This window comes from Podarcis melisellensis (genome assembly GCF_964234715.1).
Source record: "Podarcis melisellensis genome assembly, chromosome: 12".
In the NCBI taxonomy this organism is placed as follows: domain Eukaryota; kingdom Metazoa; phylum Chordata; class Lepidosauria; order Squamata; family Lacertidae; genus Podarcis; species Podarcis melisellensis.
Genome location: NC_138544.1, coordinates 20678591 through 20701800, shown reverse-complemented (window position 1 = coordinate 20701800; position 23210 = coordinate 20678591). Strand labels below are relative to the sequence as shown.

The following is a 23210-nucleotide window of genomic DNA, read 5'->3' as shown; positions in this document are numbered from 1 at the left end:
ATTTTCACTGGCATTGCTTCTGTTTATAGAGTACATATATGGTGTCTGCCTTTTGGAAAAGTTATTGCTTGTGATAACCTCCTTTCTGTAACAAGCAACATGCAACACATCTATCAGCTATTACCTCTATTTTAATATTTATACTTTCAAATCCAATCTATAGGCCAAACAAAGTTTTCTACTCATTCAGCTGCCTAAGACACAGCCCTCCAGGACCCTTTCCGGCAAAAGTTCAATTGGAACAAATTGGATTTTCAAAAACACTGAGCATCTCTTGAGCATGGTTGCGCACTTGTGCAACTCACATTATAGCAACTGATTCCAGTGGCACTAAACTGACTAAATCAAAATACATAACAATATTGTGGATCAGATTGTACCTATGCCAATTCAGAACTGAAGCTGCTGCAAATCTTAGATGAATTTAACATTCAAACAACCGTACTGATAGCTATTCTGTCAAAGGGGCAGACTGAGGCTACAATCCTATGCACAGTAATCAGAGAACAATCCCACTTAAACCAGTGTGACTTTTTTTTAGTATTCATGCACAGGACTGCGCTATAAATATTATGATGTTGCAGGGAATATAAAGTCAGTTGGTTATCTGTTTTAATTTCTGTGTGGTTTTATTGTACAGATGTATTGTATAGATGTAAACCGCTTTGGTCTTTTAAAAAAGAAACTGTGGTATACAAATATTTTTATAAAGGAAGGAAAGGAATTGCTTAGACCTCACCCTCAAGCAAGTTCTTACACTGCAAATTTGATAACTAACTGCTGCTTTTTATCTCAGTAGGGAAACAAACTTGTGTTTGAGAGTCTCGTGAAAACAGAAATGTGTAGTTTGCCTCTAAAACTAGTTTCATAGCTTATCTCTTACTTTCTCAGCTTATTCTAGTTGAAGCAATTGTAGACACTCTCCCCCTCAAAAAGCCAATCTAGCACTGATCAAAGCATGGCACATTTCTGCATTGTGCAGTCCAAAGTGAATTCTGCAAGACTGTTGCACTTTGTTGCAAAAGGAAACACATGAAATTCCAAGGCAAGAACTATGCTAAAATATAACCAGGATTGCTTGCAAGGAGTGAGGGAGAGGGGGAATTTAAACATCCTTCTGCCAATAATCAGCGAAGCATAATATTGCATTCAAAGAGCAGTCAAGATTCCTAATTCTCTAGCCCACACACATGAAAATGCCTCAGTTCTTAAACTCTTATGTTTGCTAAAATACAGTCAGAATAAAATATTTAAAAAACAAGCCAATAATAATTATGAAAATAATAACACATTATAGGAACTTTATAGATTTCATAATTCTCACCTTTAAAAAAATAAAGGCATACATGCATTAACTTACCCAACAGCATTGCAGTCTCTTCTAATGAAAAGAAAGCTGGTAGTACAAATCTTCTTAAGCCTCCAGTGGCATGAAAACTATTACAGAAATGAATAGAATAAAGTCTCCTGAGCCTTTCCCCTGCCGGCCTGTTTTACAAAAACCAGTAAGGATCACACTGAGAAGTGTCAAAGCTGAATAAGCCACTAGCAATTGGACATATAGCCTCAGGGCAGTTAGCTTTTTCATAGGTGATCATTTGATTTTGTCCAGAAAAAGATGACTCCTACAATATGCAGGGAAACAATGCACAATCTGCTACAGACAGCAGGCTGAGACATGTAGACAAAGAATCAGTTTTCTTCAAAAGACTTGGATGAGAGAGCTTGTCACAGAAAAATAACTCAGCCACCCTGAAATTACATCAAACCAATCCATCTAAATTCTGTCAATCTGCTGCTTTTCTCATTGCATTTTAAGAGCTGTTCAACTGCAGCGTGGCAGAGTCCCTGCATTTATGGTGTAATTTATGATCACAAGAGCACCTCTCCTTTCCCCCTTACATATTCAAATGCATGTTTGAGCACTACAGAAAGCAAGTTGCAATCAAATACATTTGTCCTAGCTCTATTAACCAGGGCTTAAATTTAAGAGCTAGACCTTTATTGATATATTTGTTTAAGGTATTCAATAACCACGATCCTATTCTCTAATCTAGGAGGAATCCACTTCCATACATTAAAAATCGAGTGCATAGCCATGAAGAATTTGAAAGTAAGGGGTTTACAAACTACTACTACTACTACTACTAGGAGATAAAGTGAAATAAAGGCACCCACATTTGCATTTCTATGTATACTTTGCTTGCATGCTTGAACTATTTCTTATTTATAATAAAAAAAAATTAAAAGAGTGTCATTATGCAGACTGCATTGGAAGATTTGTAGTGCCTCATCACAATCCTGGATTTGCATGAAGTCAGAGCTGGGTAGGGGAGCAGAAGAGAAGGCAGGTTGCACAACAGAAGTGGCCGTGATATGGGAATGAGATGAGAGGAACACTGAGGGTGAAAGTAGTGGCTTAAAACAATGGGAGGGGTGTGAATAGACTCAAAAGGGAAGAACACAGGGGTTACAAGGAGAAATAGCTCATATGGGTACAATACAGAAGCTAACACCTTTGAACAGTACTCAAACTTCACCCTCTTCCATTCCTCAGCTGCCTCAGGTGAGATAAATATAGGATGTGGAATCCTCAAATATTCCATAATACCTTCACACAATGTATTTCACTCTTGGTACCATGTATTATCTCCAACACAAAATGCCAGATTCAAGTATTTTATTAACCAGCAAACATCCATACATGCACAACATCAATCAACTGAACTTAACGTTCTTTAACTGAACAATAATGATAATAATAATTTTTTATTTGTACCCCGCCCTCCACGGCCGGAGCCGGGCTCAGAGTGGCTAACATCATATAAATAATACAATATGCAACAAGCCAAGTGACTGGATTGCTATTAAAATTATGTTCATCTAAAAAGATACAACGGCAAATAACATAATGGGGGGTGCAAAGAGGGCTGCAAAATAGGAGAGGACAGGAGACGTGCATGTGGGGGCGATCTGCGTGGAAGGAGGACTTGAGAAAAGGAAGAGGTAGGAGAAAGGGGTGAATGTACTAACAAGGTATGTGTGTGCAAAGGGGAGCTGGGGAATAGGAAAGAGGAGGAGGTGCATGAAAATGAAGGTGGTCTGCGTGCAAGGGGGAGCTGCTTCCGTGGCTGAATTGGACCAGTCAGGAGCAGAACCAGAGCACTGGCTGGCTGGGATGCTGGAACAAAAGAGAGGGAAGAGATAAAACCCTCCCCTCACCCTCTATTGATTCCCCCATGATCCACACCCAACCAACTTTGCCTCCACAACCCCCTCAGCTTCCACCCCAGTTGTATTAAGCCCCCTACAGTATTTATAACCACAATCCCTACGCAACCCCACCTCTTGCCCTTCAGCGCCCCACGGCCAGCATTTGTAGAAGACCCTATTTTGCCACCTAGGAAATGCCCCCCCCAGCACACATGCACATAACACCCCCATTCAGCTCTATTCTATTAACATACTATTTCACAAACCCAATATTAGCATACTACTGAATCCTACCACTTGAATATAATATTGATGCTTAACCACTGTAGTGCAATGCAATCCTGTTCATGGTTACTCCAAAGCAAGTCCATTGTTGTTCCATGAAACTTATTCAAAATCATGGAAACCTAGGATTGAAGCCTTAAGCATCCCAAAATACCAGAGCAATGGGTTTGTGTTAACATGGAATACATATAGAACAAAGGTGGGTGGGTGTGTTTAAAACCATTTCTATAGTATAAGTTACTTCTGGATAAACAAAGGCAGGAAGATATGTTTAATATTTAACAGATAGTGTGACATATAAATTGCCCCAAATGATTGATGCACTATAGTAAGAACTTGGAAATTAATTAATGATTATGTCTGGTAGCAAAGAGCACACAATCAGCAGTCATATATAATTCAGCCAAAACATGCCATTTCATTTTGGGATTTGTCATTATGACGTACATTGCCAACAGCATTTTTACTAACCAGATTAATTTTGCTGAATAAATTGATTTCAGATACGCGCGCACACACACACACACACACACACACACAAACACACATACAATTAGTTTAGAGTACTGAATCTGACTAACACAGAAGTATAAAAAGGCATCTAATTTGAATCAAGCATCCTTTGGTTTGCTGATGAATAGCAAGCCAAAGGCAGCACAACCAACTGCTAACAAAAAGTTATGCTTTCTGTGAATTAATGGGGGGGAAATAGCGAAACACATGTAGCTCTGCATAGCTGGCAATTAAAAAATAAATAAATAAGAAAGTTCAGAATTTCATAATTTACAAATTCATGATGTTTCAAGGAAACTGAGGAGAAGACATGGATCATAGTCCTAGGTGAAGCATTCTAGAACACTCAATTTCAATATCCCTTAAATTTCAAAAAGTACTGTGCGTTATCTCTGTCAAAAAATAAGAGTGATTGCTTCAATAGATATGCACACAGATATGCTCACATCCTGGAGCCATGTGAAATCAATCAATCAAAGTAAGTATAAATATATCTATCTGAACTTTGATGGTTCCACATAGATTGAGGTTTCGAGATAGATTTGCGATTTGAAAAGGATATACAAACTGCACACAGCTTAGTCTAATTGCTACACACTGTTATAACTTTACACTAAGTAAAAGGAAAAGCCACTTGTGTATTGTAAATTGGATTTGGTCTGCTCCCTGTGGGATTGTAATACTAACAGTCAAATCAAAGAGTTTTAGCTCCATTTAATCCTTCTACAATCTGCTTTTTTCCCCCTTCAGTGCAGAGCCACTGAAGCCAAATGATTCCCAGTGCCATAAAGTCCAACTGATTTATCCCCCTGCTGGGGAAAGTCAATAGAACAACCTACAGCCTGATATCCTGCACATCATGCACCCAACAAATCAAAAGGGGTTGACAGCCCTCCAATTCAACCATGCATGTGTTTTCTGCTGGCGGTAGACACTACAATATGTTGCTTTCATTAATGTGCTTTTCATCTAAGTGCACTAATAACAACTATCCCCACCACCACCAGAGTGCTACACTTCTTATGGTAATCCTAATTCTGTGCCAGAAGCAAGCTGGTTTTCATTTCCAGTTCCTTCTCTGAGATTTAATTTTCAGCTGCATTGCTGTCAGTAGCAGACAGTGGGAAGGGGTGGCGACACTCACCTGACAGCTGTGTGACTACTGCTTACAGGGGAGGGACAAGGTGGCAGGCAGGGAGACTGGTGCAGTGCAAATGCACCAGACTGGCTCTGCTGGTGCACTTACACTGCGCCATCCTACCTGCCACCTTGCTCCTCCTCTTCCATGTATACCACTTTGTGATCCTTGAAAGATAAAGGTGGCATACAGGTGCAGCAAGGGCCTTAATTGCCAGAAATTGGGGGAAAAGAATTTGTGCCAACAACAAAAAAAGGAATGGCGGGATAAATTCTTAGATTATACTGAACTGGCCAGATTAACAGAGACAATCAGGGGACAACCCAGACAAGAATTTCAAAAAGAATGGGGGAAATGCAGAGAACACTTTACCAAACATTGCCCCAAAATATATCCCTGGACTTGTTTCGATTAATTTCTACAGGGGACTTTGTGGTTTTTTAAGTCATAACTAGGAAAATTTGTAATAATCACATATAAAAGAAACAGTACACAAGAAGTAAATAAGGAGGCTATTTACAGGATAAATGAAGTCTTTTATTCTTATGTTATATTTTCTTTATGTAAGGGGATGGGAGTTTAATTCTGATAAATTGTCAATGGTGTTGGGTTCGTTTTTTTGTATGAGTTTTTGTGGACTACGTTGTAAACAGTTGCACTCCCAGCTGTTACATTAGCAGTTCAATCCTATGCATGGTTACTCAAAAGTAAAAGGGGTGGCCCACCCATGAGGCAAGGAGAGGCCACCACCTCAAGTGGCAGAATCCACAGGGGCAGCAGATTCCAATTTAGATTTTTATTCAAGGCCAACCCACCCATAAGACATGGTGAGGCAAGGTGAAGAAATTGCCTCAGGCAGCAGGACCCACCAGGAAAGCAGATTCCTATGTTGAACTGGGAAATGGGAGCCATTTTGGGGTCCACCTCAGGTGCCAAAATGTCTTGGCCCGGCCCTGTCAGTGGGGCTTGCTCCCTAGAACTGCATATGACAGAGCTTTCCAAATTTCCCACGTTTGTGTTATAGAAAAAATTCCAGGGTGAGAGACTACTCAACAGCCCAGCTCATTGGGGTGCAAGTCTATGTGGTCAGTAAGAGAAGGAAATTCCAGCCAAGTAATTTGGAGCAAAACAGTGGTCAATAGACCACAATCTTTGTTGTTGCACAACAGGTCCCCACAGGAGTAAGAACCCCGAGCATGGGGTGACATCCCCTTTTAAAACTTCCCTCTTTCCCCCAGAATTCACTTCGAGAAGCATCATTGACACATCATCGCTACATCACTAGCATGTCACAAATGGGGAGGGCTATACAAGGGTTACACAAGTTCAACATTAGGTCACTTTATCAGACACCTTTTCCAACACCTCTTAAGTACCCATCACCAAAAGAACAATAAAACTCTTTACATATCCTTGCCCTCAGAACTTGTCTGGAGATGGGCTTTCAGAACACCTGACTTGCTAAACTGCCTCTGCGGATGTCTATTGTTGCCCTATTGGTCACTCCCTGGGTGGGGTGCCATGTACGCTTGGGGAATTATGGCGGGATGCCCTGTCCCTACTGCCTGCAGTGATTTCCTGCTTCTTGGTTCATGTAGGGAGTTGGAGCCCAAATTCACCTTTCTTTAAGGGTTAGAACAGCATTGGAATGAGGAGAGTCGGTGAAAGTATGGATTTCCTACGAATTTATAAAGCTAGGTTTCTTCCCTGAGCTGCCAAGTCGAAAGGATACATTCTGGCATAATATTTGTTACATTGTAACAACTTTAAAGATGTACCCCCCCCTGTCATTTCCGTAACAGTGGTGACACACTTTTTAGATATGCATCATTTCGCAACACAGTACAGTGGTACCTCGGGTTAAGTACTTAATTCGTTCCGGAGGTCCGTACTTAACCTGAAACTGTTCTTAACCTGAAGCACCACTTTAGCTAATGGGGCCTCCTGCTGCCGCCGTGCCGCCAGAGCACGATTTCTGTTCTCATCCTGAAGCAAAGTTCTTAACCTAAAGCACTATTTCTGGGTTAGCGGAGTCTGTAACCTGAAGCATATGTAACCCGAGGTACCACTGTAATCCAGTTTGACTAGCAAACCAGAGGTTAAACTTACCCCTTTCCAGCCCTGGGAGCAGTGTGGGGAGAGTTCCCACAACACTGCAGTCAACACACTAACGTGTCATGACAAAACAGTTTGGAAAGCTCTGGTACTGTATATGGAATTGCAGCCCAATATTCTTTTAAAGCGAATCTATTTAGTTTCTTTACAAATTTCTGGGACATAAAAGCATTCTTATGTGTACTTGTAAGGCAACACTTGCAGCGTTCTGTAACTAATCCTGACAACCATCTAAAGATCAAACTGATGTATGCAATAAAATACCTAATGCCACTTGGTAGGTCACATATTATGACCACTTATTTCAGTCATCTGAGTAATAGCATGAAACAGCTAATGCACTTCACTCCCTCCCCTGGCCCACCCATTCATTCTTTTAGAATCAGTTACGGTTCCAGAGTTCTTGTGAAATATCTTCTTTGGATATTTATGCAATACACAACTTCTTGCTCTCGTTTAACAAAGATTTAGCACCACAATGGTTTCTGAAACTTATGAGATATGTTCAATCTTTTAACTGGCTTTTAAACTAAGTAATCAATTGAAAGATTGAAATTAATTTTTCCTACTCGTGCAACAAAACTACTGTCAGGGGTTCAGAAGGAGAGACACAGGAGGGGGAGCAAATGGAGAGTGAGGAGGAAGAGGACGAAGGGGGTGCAGGCAGTGACAGTTACCAGAGTCGTGACTCAAGCCTCTCTAGCGAATCGGAGGACTCACAGAAGGGAGCACCGATGGCCAGAGCGAGGGAGGTTCCAGGGGAGAAACCTCAGGAGGGAGGGGCCAGCGGGGAGTCTCTGAGCAGCAGCTGGAAATCGGGACCAGCTTCCCCACCTGAGCGCAGTGGGGAGGGGGAGTCCCAGGAGTCGGGACCAGTGTTCTTGCCACCGGCGGGAGGAGAGGAGGCAGGGTTGGCCACGCCCACATCCGGAAGCGGGGAAACGGTCAGAAGGAAGGTTACCGGCTGGGCGCGCGCGCCAAGTTCAAATGTACAGGCGAGCGGCACAGTAGGGAGTCCGGACAGGGAGCCAGGTCCTAAAGCCCGCCGGAAGGAAGGGTGGAGCTCAGGGGGGTCAGCGTCAGAGGAATCGAGGAAAGAGATAACCCCTGAGGGCAGAAGGACCCAGCGTAGGAAGGAGCAGCGTAGGAGGTGGAGCAAAGCGAGAATCTTAAAGTGGTGTGGCTTTAGCAGCGAGTCAGAGGGGACTTAGCCGATCTAGCGTCAAGACGTGGGGTCTGCGCGCCCAGAGCTTGGAAATGGAAACTAAACTTCAATAAAGACTTTTGTATATAAGATCCACTGGGCGTTGGTCCTCTGTGAGCTGGGACCTAGCGGCAGTCCCTGACAACTACTGTTTGCATCTTTATGCTAGCCAACATTTACTGTATTTTTTGCTCCATAAGACTCACTTTTTCCCTCCTAAAAAGTAAGGGGAAATGTGTGTGTGTCTTATGGAGCAAATGCAGGCTGTGCAGCTATCCCAGAAGCCAGAACAGCAAGAGGGATTGCTGCTTTCACTGCACAGTGATCCCTCTTGCTGTTCTGGCTTCTGAGATTCAGAATATTTTTTTTCTTGTTTTCCTCCTAGGTGCGTCTTGTGGTCTGGTGCGTCTTATAAAGAGTAAAATACGGTACTTACTGACGCCAATTTCCTCTGAGCCCAGTCAGCTTCAGTGCTGTGTAGCAAGAAAGCTTTTTATTTTAAAAACAGAAGCTACTGCATTTAACCTAAGAGACAAACTATCTGCTTGTCTTAAAAAAACCATTTTAAAGATTTATTTTCTTTTTATCAAATATGCTTTAAGGAAGAAGAAAGTGCCACATTCCCTGCAACTTGGAAGAGTCTCCATCAAGTTTTTATCTGCCATCAGTTCCACTGATTAATCAGAAACAAATTTTAATATGCAATTAAAGGTTTAGTCGACTAATTACATTGATTAATCAGCTGAAGTCCTAGTTTTCAATTAAACAGCATGTGGCATATTATTGTAATATAATATAACTCGAGTCTCAGGCTCGGTTTGCATAACTGTTTTAGCCTGCACTAACTTTTCTTGCTGCTGTTTCAAATCAGATCATGGCAATTTCTAGCTTGTGCTTCCACAAGATGACCCTGGAGTGTGTATGCTGATTTTAAAGTACTTCAGCTTTCCTCATCTGGCCGTAAGCACTGCATGTAGTATAATCAGTAATTCCCTTCCTGTCAAGCAGGCCCATAAATACAATCACAAAGAAAAAATAATGTCTTATCTGGAATGTCCATGGTTATAGCTGACACTTCCCAGTGAGAAATCAACATGATCATTGAAGCATCTTTTTCAGTTATCACATGCATTGCTGCCAAGCGCAGCATCTCTGTAACCATTGATGTGCCAGTCCAGCTGCCAATTCCCCCGAACAACTATATCTATCAGACTGCTTCACACAGGAGAATTTCAAGTGTCTCAACCAGCAGCGGTATGCAAACAGTGAAGCCATGTAGTTGACCTCCAGAATATCTTGGATACAATGTTGTAGTTGGAGTAAATTAAACATACCCTCCAACATTTCTCTGATGAAAATAGGGATGAACTACTACTACTACTACTAATTTTATTATTGATACCCTAGCCATCTGACTGGGTTACCCCAGCCACTCTGGGCAGCTTCCAACATATATAAAACATAATAAAACATTAAACATTAAAAAACTTCCCTATACAGGGCTGGTCGGAGAACTCCATACCCTCCAACATTTCTCGGATGAAAATAGGGACGTCCTAAGGAAAAGTGGGATATTCTGGGGTCAAATCAGAAAGTGGGACAGCTTCTGAAAATCCAGGACTGTCCCTGGGGAAAAGGGACACTTGGAGGGTCTGAATCGAATTGTACTGTAAATACGCAGGGAATAGAGGCAGCAAGAATCTTTGTTGTACTGCCATACAAATACTGAATTTAAAAATTTCTGTTGGAAAGAATGGGAGCAGGGAAAAGGCTTAGCTGTCCTCATATAACACCAGGCGGAGATCTTCATCGTATCAGCTGAATGGCATTAACTACAGCAACTGGGTGAAATGAGGTAATGAGAATGTTCAGCATGCTAGTGACCTTATCATGCTAATACACATGTAGACTAATTCATGAATCTATATATAACTTCCAATGGGCAGTGCTTATAGCTACCTGGCACTACACCACACTCAAATAGTTTGTTCGGTACAATAAGCTCTGTTTTCAAGACACAACAACAGAATCAGTAATTGTGTAAGGCCATATGGTATACCAGCTCTGAATCAAAAGCCAAATTACTTCCTTATAATCAATAATAGAATACACTGCCGCCGAGCTACAGTGAAACTTTGAAAATGGCCTTTAGAAGTTTACATCAAAGAATCCACATCTATCAAGGGAATAAGACAATTCCCTTGGAAAGTTAAGGACTGCTCTGAATGTATTTTTGTGTGTTTGCACCTTAAGGGCAAAGATTGCCTCTGAGCAGAGTGTGACTGGCTAATGACAGACTAGGACCCAGCATCAAGGTGATCTTCTGAAATTTCAGGAACAGAGTGATCCCTTCTGAAAAATGGCAATACAGTGGTACCTCGGGTTAAGTACTTAATTCATTCCGGAGATCCGTTCTTAACCTGAAACTGTTCTTAACCTGAAGCACCACTTTAGCTAATGGGGCCTGCTGCTGCTGCCATGCCGCCGGAGCACGATTTCTGTTCTCATCATGAAGCAAAGTTCTTAACCCGAGGTACTATTTCTGGATTAGCGGAGTCTGTAACCTGAAGCGTATGTAACCTGAAGTGTATGTAACCTGAAGCATATGTAACCAGAGGTACCACTGTAGTATGGAATGATTGTAACCCTGAGCAGAAGCACTTGACAACATTGTTACAGGGTCCCACTTGTGTATATGATTAGGTGTGTGGATGAGTGGGTGTGCATGTGCATCTACATCATCATCACCACCACCAACACCATCATTATTGATAGAGTTATGTTCATTCTACATCTCATAACATGAGGACAGGTTCAGTGCTCTGTTCCTTAAAAAGTAAGCTAAAAAGAAAACAACATATTCAGAAACTAGGGGAGGGTGGTACTGTATATTGTACAAATCACACTGCTTTTCATTTTGATGCTTATTTTACAGATGCATAGTGTGCAGAAATTCAAGAGATGAATATTTCCTCGGCATGAAGATGTAGTGATGAGAAACTTCATCCTGCTCAGCTTCTGCTTTTTGTGCAGCTGTTAGAAATATAACAACTACTCAAGAAGTATAACAACTATTCAGAAATTAAAAAGGAGCCCACCATAGCTGTAGCCAGCAACATGCACAAATAAGATGATTTTGCATTTGGAAGTGACGAGTTACTTGGATTGAGAATATTAATAGATGAATCAGTGTGAATCAGCAGGATTAATCAAACTAATGCATTAATCAATTAATGTAGTGACTGCACATCAAAAGCAAAGCCTTGATTAAAGTGCTTAGCTCTGGAGGAAACCAGATCCACATCAATGTACTATAAGGGTGTTCAAGCTGCCGGCACTGTCATTAACGGGCTTAAAAAAAAAAATCTCTTGATTGCTTCGCTATTAAAATGTGGTGTGTTCAGAATCCTGTATGTTTGGATGAGGAAACACACACACACGAGAGAGAGAGAAATATACACAAAAAATATGCCCTGACAGCTGATGGTTTTATGCTGGTCTTAAATTGTATTTAGTTGTTGTGTTGATGCTTGTTTTAGATAGATTTTCTTGCTGCTGTGTTTTAAATATATATAATTGGTATTTTGAATGTCTCTGTAAAACCATCTTGAGAACCTAATTATGTGTTTGAGCACTCTGCTACGCTGGGCCTCAAAGCATCAAGGGCCTTTGCAGAATAGAGTCCCTAATTAGTGGTTTTACTTCCTTCTTGTTAATGCAGGACTCAAATAATATTACAGCGTGTTTTGCTCCAGGCAGTTTAATCAAGGTGTGGAGACATAAGATTATAGTACCAACACTACAAATCCCATGGACGATTTTGCCAGAGTGAAGTTGTTCATATTGGAATTCTGCCCCAAGGCTGGGTAATTATATTCAAAACTACATTCCTTACCCATTGCCATTATTGCAGAGTTTTCTTTTTTTAGAATAGATGCTGGGGGGGGGCATTCTAAACACTGTGTACTATAAGGAAGAGCATGTACAAATGTACTAGCTCCACCCACCATTGCCATCCCTGTTGCCCTTCAATGTGTTTTTAAATAAATCTTGCTACAAAAACATATACTGTATTTTTTGTTCTATAAGACTCACTTTTCCCCTCCTAAAAAGTAAGAGGAAATGTGTGTGCGTCTTATGGAGCGAATGCAGGCTGCGCAGCTATCCCAGAAGCCAGAACAGCAATGTGTACCATCTGCCACTGTAATCTGTGTCAGTTTGTATAACTGCTTTTTTCTACATAGGGCAAAGAGGAGGCAAGAGCACAATTATGCATGTGCAGGATTTGTTCAGAAAAACAACCGTTATCTGAGACAATACTCACACTTTCTATGATGAAATAGGGAGGAAAGGCAGACTACTCTACAAAAATTAAGTGACAGGTTTTGCACATTTCTATATGTGGTGCTCACTACAAGCCCAAACAATATTTCTCCTCAGAAGTAAGTCCCAGTGTGTAATTGTGTATAAAACTGTCACCTCAATATGAGAGATCTACATTGCTTGTGGAGGGTGGGGAACTATTTAAAAAATCACTACTACTATCTTCTTTGGACAGGATCATGAATTTTCATTTATACTGTAATAGCTCAAAGTTCAAAACTTCTTCAGAAATTAAAAGGGGGGGGGGGAGATAGTTTGAAGAACAGAGTTTGATGTTCATAATGATAAGGAATGTTCTTAATTGTAGAAAATGCCTCTTAGCCGCAACATTTATCAGTGAAAACTGAATAGCAAACAGTTAAAATCAACAGCATTTTTGAAAAAAATATATGAATATAATTCCTAGTTAATCTTGAAGTACGGTAAAAGCATGTGATTGGCAGTACAGCAACAATAAAAACAAGAGATGGAGGTTTACCTTTATTACACTGTTATTAGTTCACTGTTCAATGGTAATTAGATTCCATTTTGATACCAAGTCATTTTTTAAAGTATTTGGTCACCAAATATTTACCAAATGTAACATTTTCAAAGGCACTGCTCATTTTAATGAGAGTAGGCCTTTTAATCTTGCCTGCTAAATGAAGTTGATAGAATAAAGGAATCTCAACAAAGGCAGCATTAGGTTTCTACGCTAATTTTATGCACTTGCAATCCTGTTATGAAATATAAGGGACAGAAAGTCCAAAGAGAGAGAGAGAGTATGTAAAAGCAATTCAATAAAGAGTTTTCATTAGTTAGGAAACTTAATTTAATATGAGAAGTTTAATAAAAGTGGAATTGTGATGTAATGGTAAAAGCATTCCTATGAAAAACTTAAAAAGTGTATATACCATGAACTGTCTTGAGGTAATATACCACATGACTAACAGAGCAGCCTAGACACAGAGTTACAGCCATTAACTAATTACTGATTACTAAATAAATTACGTCTTGTTTTCTTGAATTTGAAAACAGAGCCTACCAAATACTACCAAAATATGACAACATCAGCATATTTTAAAAATGTGATGACTGAATGCTTACAGACTTCCAACTGTACGAATTAATTCAACAGGAACCTCAAAAATCTTGGCATTTGGAGTGGTAACATATGGTTTTTGAGACTTTTTTCTATTTAAGTCTGGCTCACATACTTGCATTTCTAGAGAAACTGACTCTGAACCAACAATGTGTGAATGTAGCAGATAGGACCACTATCAGAACACCAGCAATCATATCTATTATCTGTTCAGCTGAGAAAAAGAAAGGAGGGAGAGAGGGGGAAACAATCTCCACTCTTCATTCCAAACAACTTATCATTGTACAGTGGACCCTCTAGTTACGTACCGCTCTGGATATGTAACTTTTGGGTTACGAACGCAGCAGAAGCGCGCCGTGCGCAGAAGCGGCACCTCTACTACGGACGTTTCACATTGCGGATGGACCCCTGGAACGGATTTAATTCATATCCGGAGGGTCTACTGTATTTGATAGTTTTCTGATTAGGCTATAAGCAACTGGATCAACAGTGGAAATTTTCTCCACAGCACCTGTTTGTAAATGCAGAATACACATATGAAAACCCTGATGCTTTCTCATATGTCCCTTAGCTACATATTAGTTTGATAGGGGGAAATGAACACTTAGAAGCCCAACAACAGGCTTTGTGACCCCACTTGTAAAGAACATAGAATCGGATCCATCCAAATTTATCCATATTTAAGTCCCATTGTCTTAAGTACAACTTAACCCTCTATTCGGAGCTTTTTCCCCAGGCGGAATTCACAGGAACTCAGTTCCGGCACCTCTCAGGTGGCCACCTTTGCCATTCTAATAGAACGAGGGAGGTGTTCGTGGTGAGCTCCGGCACCTCTTTTTCAAGAAAAGTAGCACCGCCTCTATCCATAGCCACATGGTTTTAGCCTCAATCCATATGCATATTGTAGTTTCTTTAGAAATGCAGCCGTTTGATATATTTCCCTGTTAGTATTTCATGCCACCAATGCTGCACATGAGATTGGTGTAAATCGCATGCCTGTCTGGGAAGAGTGTGGGAATGGAAAACAGTCTTATCTCTTCCGCTGTATGTACTACAGTGGTACCTTGCAAGACGAATGCCTCGTAAGATGAAAAACTCGCAAGACAAAAGAGTTTTTCATTTTTTGAGTTGCTTCGCAAGACGAATTTCCCTATGGGCTTGCTTCGCAAGACGTCTTGCAAGTTTGTTTCCTTTTTCTTAAAACCGTTAATACCCAGGGTGCATTGCTTGAAGAGGTGCAGTTGCGACTTGACTTCGAGGAGCAACTCATAGCACGCGGTGTGGTAGCCTTTTTTGAGGTTTTTGAAGACTTTGGTGATCCGTGCTTTGCAAGACGAAAAATTCGCAAGACGAAAAAACTCGCAGAACGAATTAATTTCGTCTTGCAAGGTACCACTGTATTTGTACTGTACTTTTGCTTTTACTTCTGCCTGTTCTTCTCTCAGAGCAGGAGAGAGAGAGAGAGAGAGAGAGAGAGAGAGAGAGAGACCATGATTCTTGTCTCTGTACATAGTGTGTAAATAAAACACACTATCTTAGATGAGCTCTACGATGTCTCACGCTTCTTGCTATGTTATGCTAGAAGATTAGTGTACATATATCATTTGATATATGTCGCTGAAGCGCACTGGAGAAGAAGGGAAATGCCTTTTCCAGAGCTGCGTATACCGGAGGACGCTCGGAGTTCGGGGGCTGCAGGGGCACCCTAGCTTCCACCCAGTTTGAAAACACAGGCTATGGTTAAGCTGAGATAGGACACCTTTCAGACAGCCATCGAGCATGCACAGCTGACAGCGCATGCACAGATAAACAACATCCTTGAATAGGAGTTCAGTAGGGGGGAATCAAAGCAGGTAATTTGCATTGGGTGAAGACACTTTACCCCCTCTCTGGTGTATACAACAAGTGCATATATGACTTGAAATTGGAGCACAGGGTTGGGGAATGGTGGGGGGGGGGTGACCTAATTGTGTTTTAAGCCACTAATGTGCAGAAAGCATAGATCAATTTAGGATTGCCACCAGTGCAAATGCTAGCTTTGGTTTTGATAGGAAGGCAGGCTCCTGAACAACGTATATTGAAAAATATGTTTAAAATGTCAAACATGAAGGTTTAGAAAATGGCAGGTATAAAAGAATTGCCTGTGTTTATTGCTGCCATGCTATTTTTATGACTTGCATGAATTCTTTATGCTTCAAAGCATTATAAGACGTCATGGTAAAATAGAAAAAATGAAGATGTTGATTTAATAAAGCCTGGGGTGCTTTTTAAAAATAAGGTGTGCCTGCTAGGATGTCTAAAACATCCGTTTTTGACACTAGGTTATAATTTGGATACGAAATAAAGATTTGTGTTGATGTGTGAGATTTGTGTTAAACTGCAATACTTTATTCAAGCACAATGAAAGAAAAGTAAAAATATTACATAGAGATACACATACAGAATCATATATGTGCAATAGAAACACACATATAGAATCATAAAATTGGAAGGGATCTTAAAGATTATGTAGACCAGGCATGGCCAAACTTGGCCCTCCAGCTGTTTTGGGACTACAATTCCCATCACCCCTGACCACTAGTCCTGTTAGCTAGGGATGATGGGAGTTGTAGTCCCAAAACAGCTGGAGGGCCAAGTTTGGCCATGCCTGATGTAGACCAAGCCCCTGATCTAGGAGGATACAATTACAGCATCTCTGACAGATGGCATACAGCCTCTTCTTAAATATTCTAACCAAGGTATTCAAAACGTAGACCAAATGAAATCCTTGAATAGTCAGCCTCCATCAGTGCAAACGGTAGCCAGCAGCACATAAAGCATTTGGCATTCAGTGTGGGTCTTTATCCAGACAACATGACACATTAAATTTTCTTATCTCAAAGCCCTCTAGGAACTCACAGGGCATGTTGGTCCACATCTGAGAATTATTAAAATGCCTTTTTTCTTTTCCATTTACAGACTTATTCAAATATGCAAAAAAGCACTCCCTTATTTTTGTACGCCTGGTTTCTCTTCCAAAGTGATATGCCTCCAATAATTTAAGTTCCCTTTTAGTGGGAATTATGATACAACTGCAAATAAAATGGCATAAGCAGAATTTAAATGTTGTGGCAAATTGTTTTAATGTGAACTAATTTGGGCTACCTTAAGCAGATGCAACAGAGGACAGGTCAACTGTACCTCTAATAGCTGTATAGGAATTTTTCAAGCTCATCGTATCACAGTGCTATATGAGTAAACAGGGCGGGGAGAAGCAACACCTGCAAAGGGGTATTTTTACCTTCTAATGGAAGTGACCATGGGGGAAACTAGCAATCATAACTACATGATAGAACTGGGATAATGGGGTTTAAAATCCACTAGCTCTCTTCCAAATGAATGTCGTTTACATATTCATGCTAGGACAATGTAGTATCACCACACTGGATGGATTAAAATGTATTTTGATCTATCACAAGGTCAAGTGATTTACAAAAGGGGGCTTTAATGCATTGTGAAATGTGATATTTGTGCACGCAGGTAGTAGCACAACTGACTGTGCAGCTAGCTATTAAGTGGAAACAGCTGTTTCCAACCTCTAGAGAAACCTCACACCTGACTTCTGATTAATATTCCGGCTCCACTATATGCAGGCTAGAGTTATTGTAATGGACACAAAAATAATTCATTTGGAAATAGAGTGAAACAAACTAAAAACATACAAAACTGTGGTGTGCTCGATTATTACTGGTGTGGGAAGGAGGGGGGTCTGGCTACAATCCAGTTCCCAGCAAAGGGAATTTATTTGTCCAGTCAAATTCACTACCTAAAGGATAGCTTCCAAATACATTGTGTCATCACCACTGAATGTTATTTCTGAAGAATACCAACTGCGTGTCAAATTTGTACTGGTATGAAGAGTGCTTAGGAACAAATTGTTTTTGTTCCACAGACAGAAACATGCAAGTATCATGTGGGTTTCCTTCCAGGTAAAGTAGAAGCTCTAGCAGATTCAGCGGACAAGACCAATAGTGGGTCTAACTGTTAAGAAGATTGTTTCTGCATGTGCTGTAGAGGGAAGTGAGGGGCAGATGGGGCTTGGGAAGGCAGCCCAACTAGGAGAAGGAAAACTCTGATCCTAAACCAGTGTTTCCCAACCTTGGGCCTCCAGCTGTTTTTGAACTACAATTCCCATCATCCCTGACCACTGGTCTTGCTAGCTAGGGATGATGGGAGTTGTAGGCCAAAAACATCTGGAGGCCCAAGGTTGGGAAACACTGTCCTAAACATTGGCTGCTTCATAGGACATCTTCAGGAGAAGAAAAGGCTAAGGAGTAAACCCTATACAAGACGGCTGAATGATGCCTTGCGTGCCCCCTTCACCAACTCCTGCATCCAAGGTGGTGCCAAATATATTGCTCTGCTTTCCTATGGACCACATCAGCGAGGCCAAGAGTGGAGTCTTGTTGTTCGGGTAACCTCCATGAAGTCTGCTCAGGCTTGCACCCCAGGGAGGTCACTTTGGTGCTGTTAATGCAACAAATTGACTTCACCCCCAGAGGGGGCACTCCATTGTCTCTTGAGACAGACAGATGCCAACAACAACATATTCAATGGCATTGCAGGTCAATGCCTATATGGGACAGCTGCATATTCCTGCTAATTCAGGGGGTTGGACTAGATGATACCGAGGGTCCCTTAAAACTCTACAATTCTATAGTTCTCTGGCAAGTTCTATCACCAGGAAGAGTTCAGCATCCAGTGGTTTTCTCAATGAAACCTGGAGAGAAGTAGGAAATACTAGTGGTATAAAAAGGGGGAGGAGGGACAGGAAGGAGGTAAGAAGGGATGGCAAACAAAAAAGGAAGGTGGAAACACACAGGAAATGGGAAGGTTTAATGTGGACCAGGACTTATTGGAATTCAAATAACCGGAGTGTCATCTTTCACCTTAATGTTACAGCTGAACAGCTGTGGCTGAGATGTAAACAATTTACTGAAGACCACACAATAGCAACAATGAGACTGGAACACAGATCTGTCATATATGCTTCATTCTGCTGGGCTAAACTTGCTCATAGGTCCCACAACTTTTGCGAGTGACCATTTGTTGGGAGAGGGGGTTAAACACGAGACCAGGTGTAATATATTCGTGGGAAAATATAACAATAATAAATAATAACCTTTTCAGAACATCTCCTAGCACAAACACACATTCTCTCACTCTCTAACTCTCTCTCTCTCTCTCTCTCTCTCTCTCTCTCTCTCTCTCTCTCACACACACACACACACACACACACATTGTCATCATAGTCATCTGTAAAGTATTCATTTCTTTCAAATCATTATATCATCCTGAGTTGACCTACATGTGGAAATGTTATGAAAATAAACTAGGCAAAGCTGCTAAACGGTTCTCCTCCAATAAGCAACGAAGATCAAGCCCTGGGGTTGAATTTTAAACTATTTTTGTTCTGCGATACATCATACACCAATTGCCCTAGAGAGCTGCACAAAACAGAGTAAGAAATAATCTGGAAATGTCTGCAGATAATTGTTTTAACAACAAGAAAAAGGAGGAGAGGGGGAGGAAGAGGAGACCCATAACTCAAAACCAACAGTACTTTTAAGCCAAACACTACCCATGGGAACTAAAACTGATGATTCTGTTAGATACCCAAATGTATGGTTATTGTATTCTAGAGAACAGAACATCTATGTCATTATGGATGTATACATGAAACGTGTATAATAGGCTTTGGTTACTCTGAGCTTCTGGAACTCTGCACCAATAAATAACTTCTGTGATGAGACCAAAGTTTGAACACTGCATTAGAATTTATACATTGCACTTTAATGGGTTTTTATTGTGCAGAATCTTTCATTCCTTTTACTTTTCACACAAACAGGGAAAGAAAAATTGAGACTTGTAGTACATTAGGCAGCAACAAAGATGAAAGTGAAATAAGTGGTGGGAACTTGCAGGTACCTGTCCTATTGCTTAGAAGCCTCTGCAAAATCATTCTTTTTTTCTCAGGACTGTTTATGTCTGAAGGTCAGGGCTGGCACCACACTTCAGGGAGTCTTCGACACAGTGCTGAAAATGCTCCCCCTGAGCCTGTCAACTCTGCCTACTGTTGCATGGGAGGGTGTTAAGCACCTTCTCTCCCAACATCACCTCCTCACCAAAACTAAGGGCAGGACACTATTTTGTGTGAGGGCAGCAACAGCACACCCTCCCACTGGTCTGTATCCACTACCCTCCCTGTTAGGACCCCAAAGCTATTTCAGCACCACTGCTTTTGAGCTTGGCCCAAGGTCAGCTCCCATCAGTGTTCGAAATTAGCCAGGCGCAAGGCGCATTTTGCACCTGGCTATTAACCACTTGTGACCAAGTGAAGATACCTGGGTGCCAGGATCATTGGATCATGGGTGCATGCCTGGGGATCATTGAATCTTGGCTCTTTTCACACACTAATACCACATCCTGTAGAATTCTATCAGAAGAAGAAGAAGAATTTGGACTTGATATCCTGCCTTTCACTCCCCTTAAGGAGTCTCAAAGCAGCTAACAATCTCCTTTCCCTTCTTCCCCCACAACAAGCACTCTGTGAGGTGAGTGGGGCTGAGAGACTTCAGAGAAGTGTGACTAGCCCAAGGTCACCCAGCAGCTGCATGTGGAGGAGCGGGGAAGCGAACCCGGTTCACCAGATTACAAGTCCACCACTCTTAACCACTACACCATGCTGGCTCCCAGTATCCATTATATTTTATCTGCACGATCAGAATGAATTTCAGAAACCAACATGTTTTTTTCTCTGCAGGAGCAGGAGTGAATAATGTTATAGTTAATTGTTGTAGCTTGACTTCACTCACCCCGCTCCACTGCCCTGCTCACAGTTGTGAAGAACATTCTTACAATATGAGTTTATTTTTATTGTTTTTCGAGAAAGCTTTTAAGCATATGGTCTGGTTGCCTCTACTATGTAAACCCTGTTGTATGTCTGTCTTTAAAGTATTAATAACAGCAAGAGTCCTGTGATACCTAAAATGGTGTAGGCTTTCATGGACTACAGCCCATGTCATCAAATGCACGATGTAAGATATTAATAAAGGAAATCCCTGACTAGAGCCATATTTCAAACACAAGAACAGTCAGGAACACTGAACATCTACCGTCTGTTTCTAAATATATAGATACTACATGTTCTATGATGTTTATAGTTGACATCTCGCTAACTGTTCTAAATGCTGGGGAAACAGACAAAGTAAATCTTAGGTCCAACATTTTATTCCCTACTGAACATTAGGGCATCATGATGAGTCCCATGCCTTCCTTTGTGGCATGCTTTGACCTTACCAAGCTGGTGAAATGGAGGTGGGGAGGGACTTCACCTTGGAAAAAACTAGTCAGTAGATTCCTGCCAGTAAGTTTCCTACCAAAAATTGAAAAATGTTGGTTTTCAAGAGAGCAATAATAGAGCAATGCAAAGCATGCATTAATTGGTAGATGCATAAAAGTCAACATGTGCAACTGTAATCTGGACTTCTAAAAATATTTGAAATACTAATTTCTAATGGAACAAATGGAATATATTCAAGCTTGGTTGCTTTTGTCCTTTTGATTCTGGAACTCATTCCTGAGCTTGCTCTGCACAAATGCCAGAATGCTTTATTTTGCTTCATCACAGATTAATTGGTTTTATGGCAACTACAAATAGATTACTTCATCATCAGGATAACAGAGTACCAGGTTTCAGCCTCACAAACTTGTTTTGATCCTTTTAAATGAGAGGGCTATAAAACAGAACGGTTAAGCATGCCACCTGTCAAGAAGCAGATAGACTTGTCTTTCATTTCAATCTAGTACGGTTGGTAACTTAATATAACGTATCTGCAAATCCTCAAGAAATTTCACTGAGGTTAGAAGATAAAGTACAACAAGTTAATGTGCAATAAGAATCTCTTTGTGCCGTTTGCATGACTACATGACATCAGCGTGACTAAGAACGTGAGCTGGTGCAATCTGTTCCCTTTATAAGTTACTGGATCATTGAAAAAGTCTCTCCTCCCCACCCTCAATGAAGGGAGGGGGGGACAAGAACAGGAGAAAGCTTTGTATCCCATGCAGCATAGTTTATTGCTAGCAAAATTTCCAGCCATGGCTGAAGTCCTATGAAACACATATTTAATATTCATGCTTATTTTTCTGTACAGGATTACAGTGGGCTATGTCCAACTAAGTTCTCCTTAGAGTAGTCATGTCCATTAATTTCAGTGTGTCTACTCCAAGCATGAGTGGCACTGAATTTAACAGAGTATGCATACAAATTATGTTTTCCTAGAAATGAGTGGGAAATTTATGAAGGATTATTAGACTTTGGTATGAAGATACAACTGGAGGCTGCCTTTTCATCAGCGTTTTATGGCCATAAAACCAAGGGGATGTGATTAATGGTTATCAAAACCATGGGAATGTGATCAATGGTTATCAAAACCAAAGAACAGTTAAAAGCTCCAGTTTCTCAGTGCAGTTTGCCAAGACCTGCAACTTCTTCCCTCTAAATGGCCATGTGAGATCAAGTGCCCAATGAAAACAACAACAGTAGAAGAGCCAGTGGACAGCAAGAGAACACATGAATTCATCATTATTGGCTTACATAAGTTTCATAGAATTATAGAACAGTAGATTTGGAAGGGACCCTGAGGATCATCTAGTCCAACCCCCTGCAAAGCAGGAATATGCATCTGTCCTGTAGGGGGATCGAACCTGCAACCTTGGTATTATCAGCACCATGCTCTAACCAACTGAGTTATGTTTCTTTAGCTTTCATAATTTGTCAGTAAAATGCTAAAATCCTGCCATTCCTTTACTCTTCCTTTTTCATATTTTAAACTTCCCTGCTAGTTCGAGCTCTTATCAAAATGGCAGTCCAAATTCTTTAGTATAAGTGAAAACCTATCCATGGCAGTACCTTGGAGCATTTTAAAGTCAAAAAACACCTATTAATTATATTGAACATTATTTGTGCTATTGTATATTCTTTGGAGTTTTTTCATGAAATTACTGTCATTGTATATTAAGTTTTGATTCACTGAAAATTATATTTAAAAAATATACAACTCTAGGATGTGAATCCAAGTATTGATATAATTCAGAACCAACATTCAGTAAAGCAAGACTCTGGAGTTGTATCATAACAATTAAAACAATTTGCATCAGACCACCAGAGACCACCAGTGGTCTGCAAGCCTCATTCAGGCCGTCCGCCACATGCCTGTGCATATGTGGTTGAATAT

At 40.8% G+C, this 23210-nt stretch overlaps 1 protein-coding gene across 10 annotated transcripts in view; it reads right to left on the bottom strand.

Moving 5' to 3' along the window:
• The window catches only part of ZNF385D (zinc finger protein 385D), a 549735-nt gene that overhangs the window by 266096 nt on the left and 260429 nt on the right, over nucleotides 1-23210 (bottom strand). Inside the window, exon 1 of one of the 10 annotated variants that reach the window (XM_081883284.1) lies at nucleotides 1361-1385. The exons of the other annotated variants lie outside the window; for them this stretch is intronic. Coding sequence (XP_081739410.1) covers nucleotides 1361-1370 — 10 coding nt within the window. The 5' untranslated portion in view covers nucleotides 1371-1385. Of the gene's footprint in view, nucleotides 1-1360; nucleotides 1386-23210 lie in introns of those variants that run through there. 10 annotated transcript variants of the gene reach the window in all.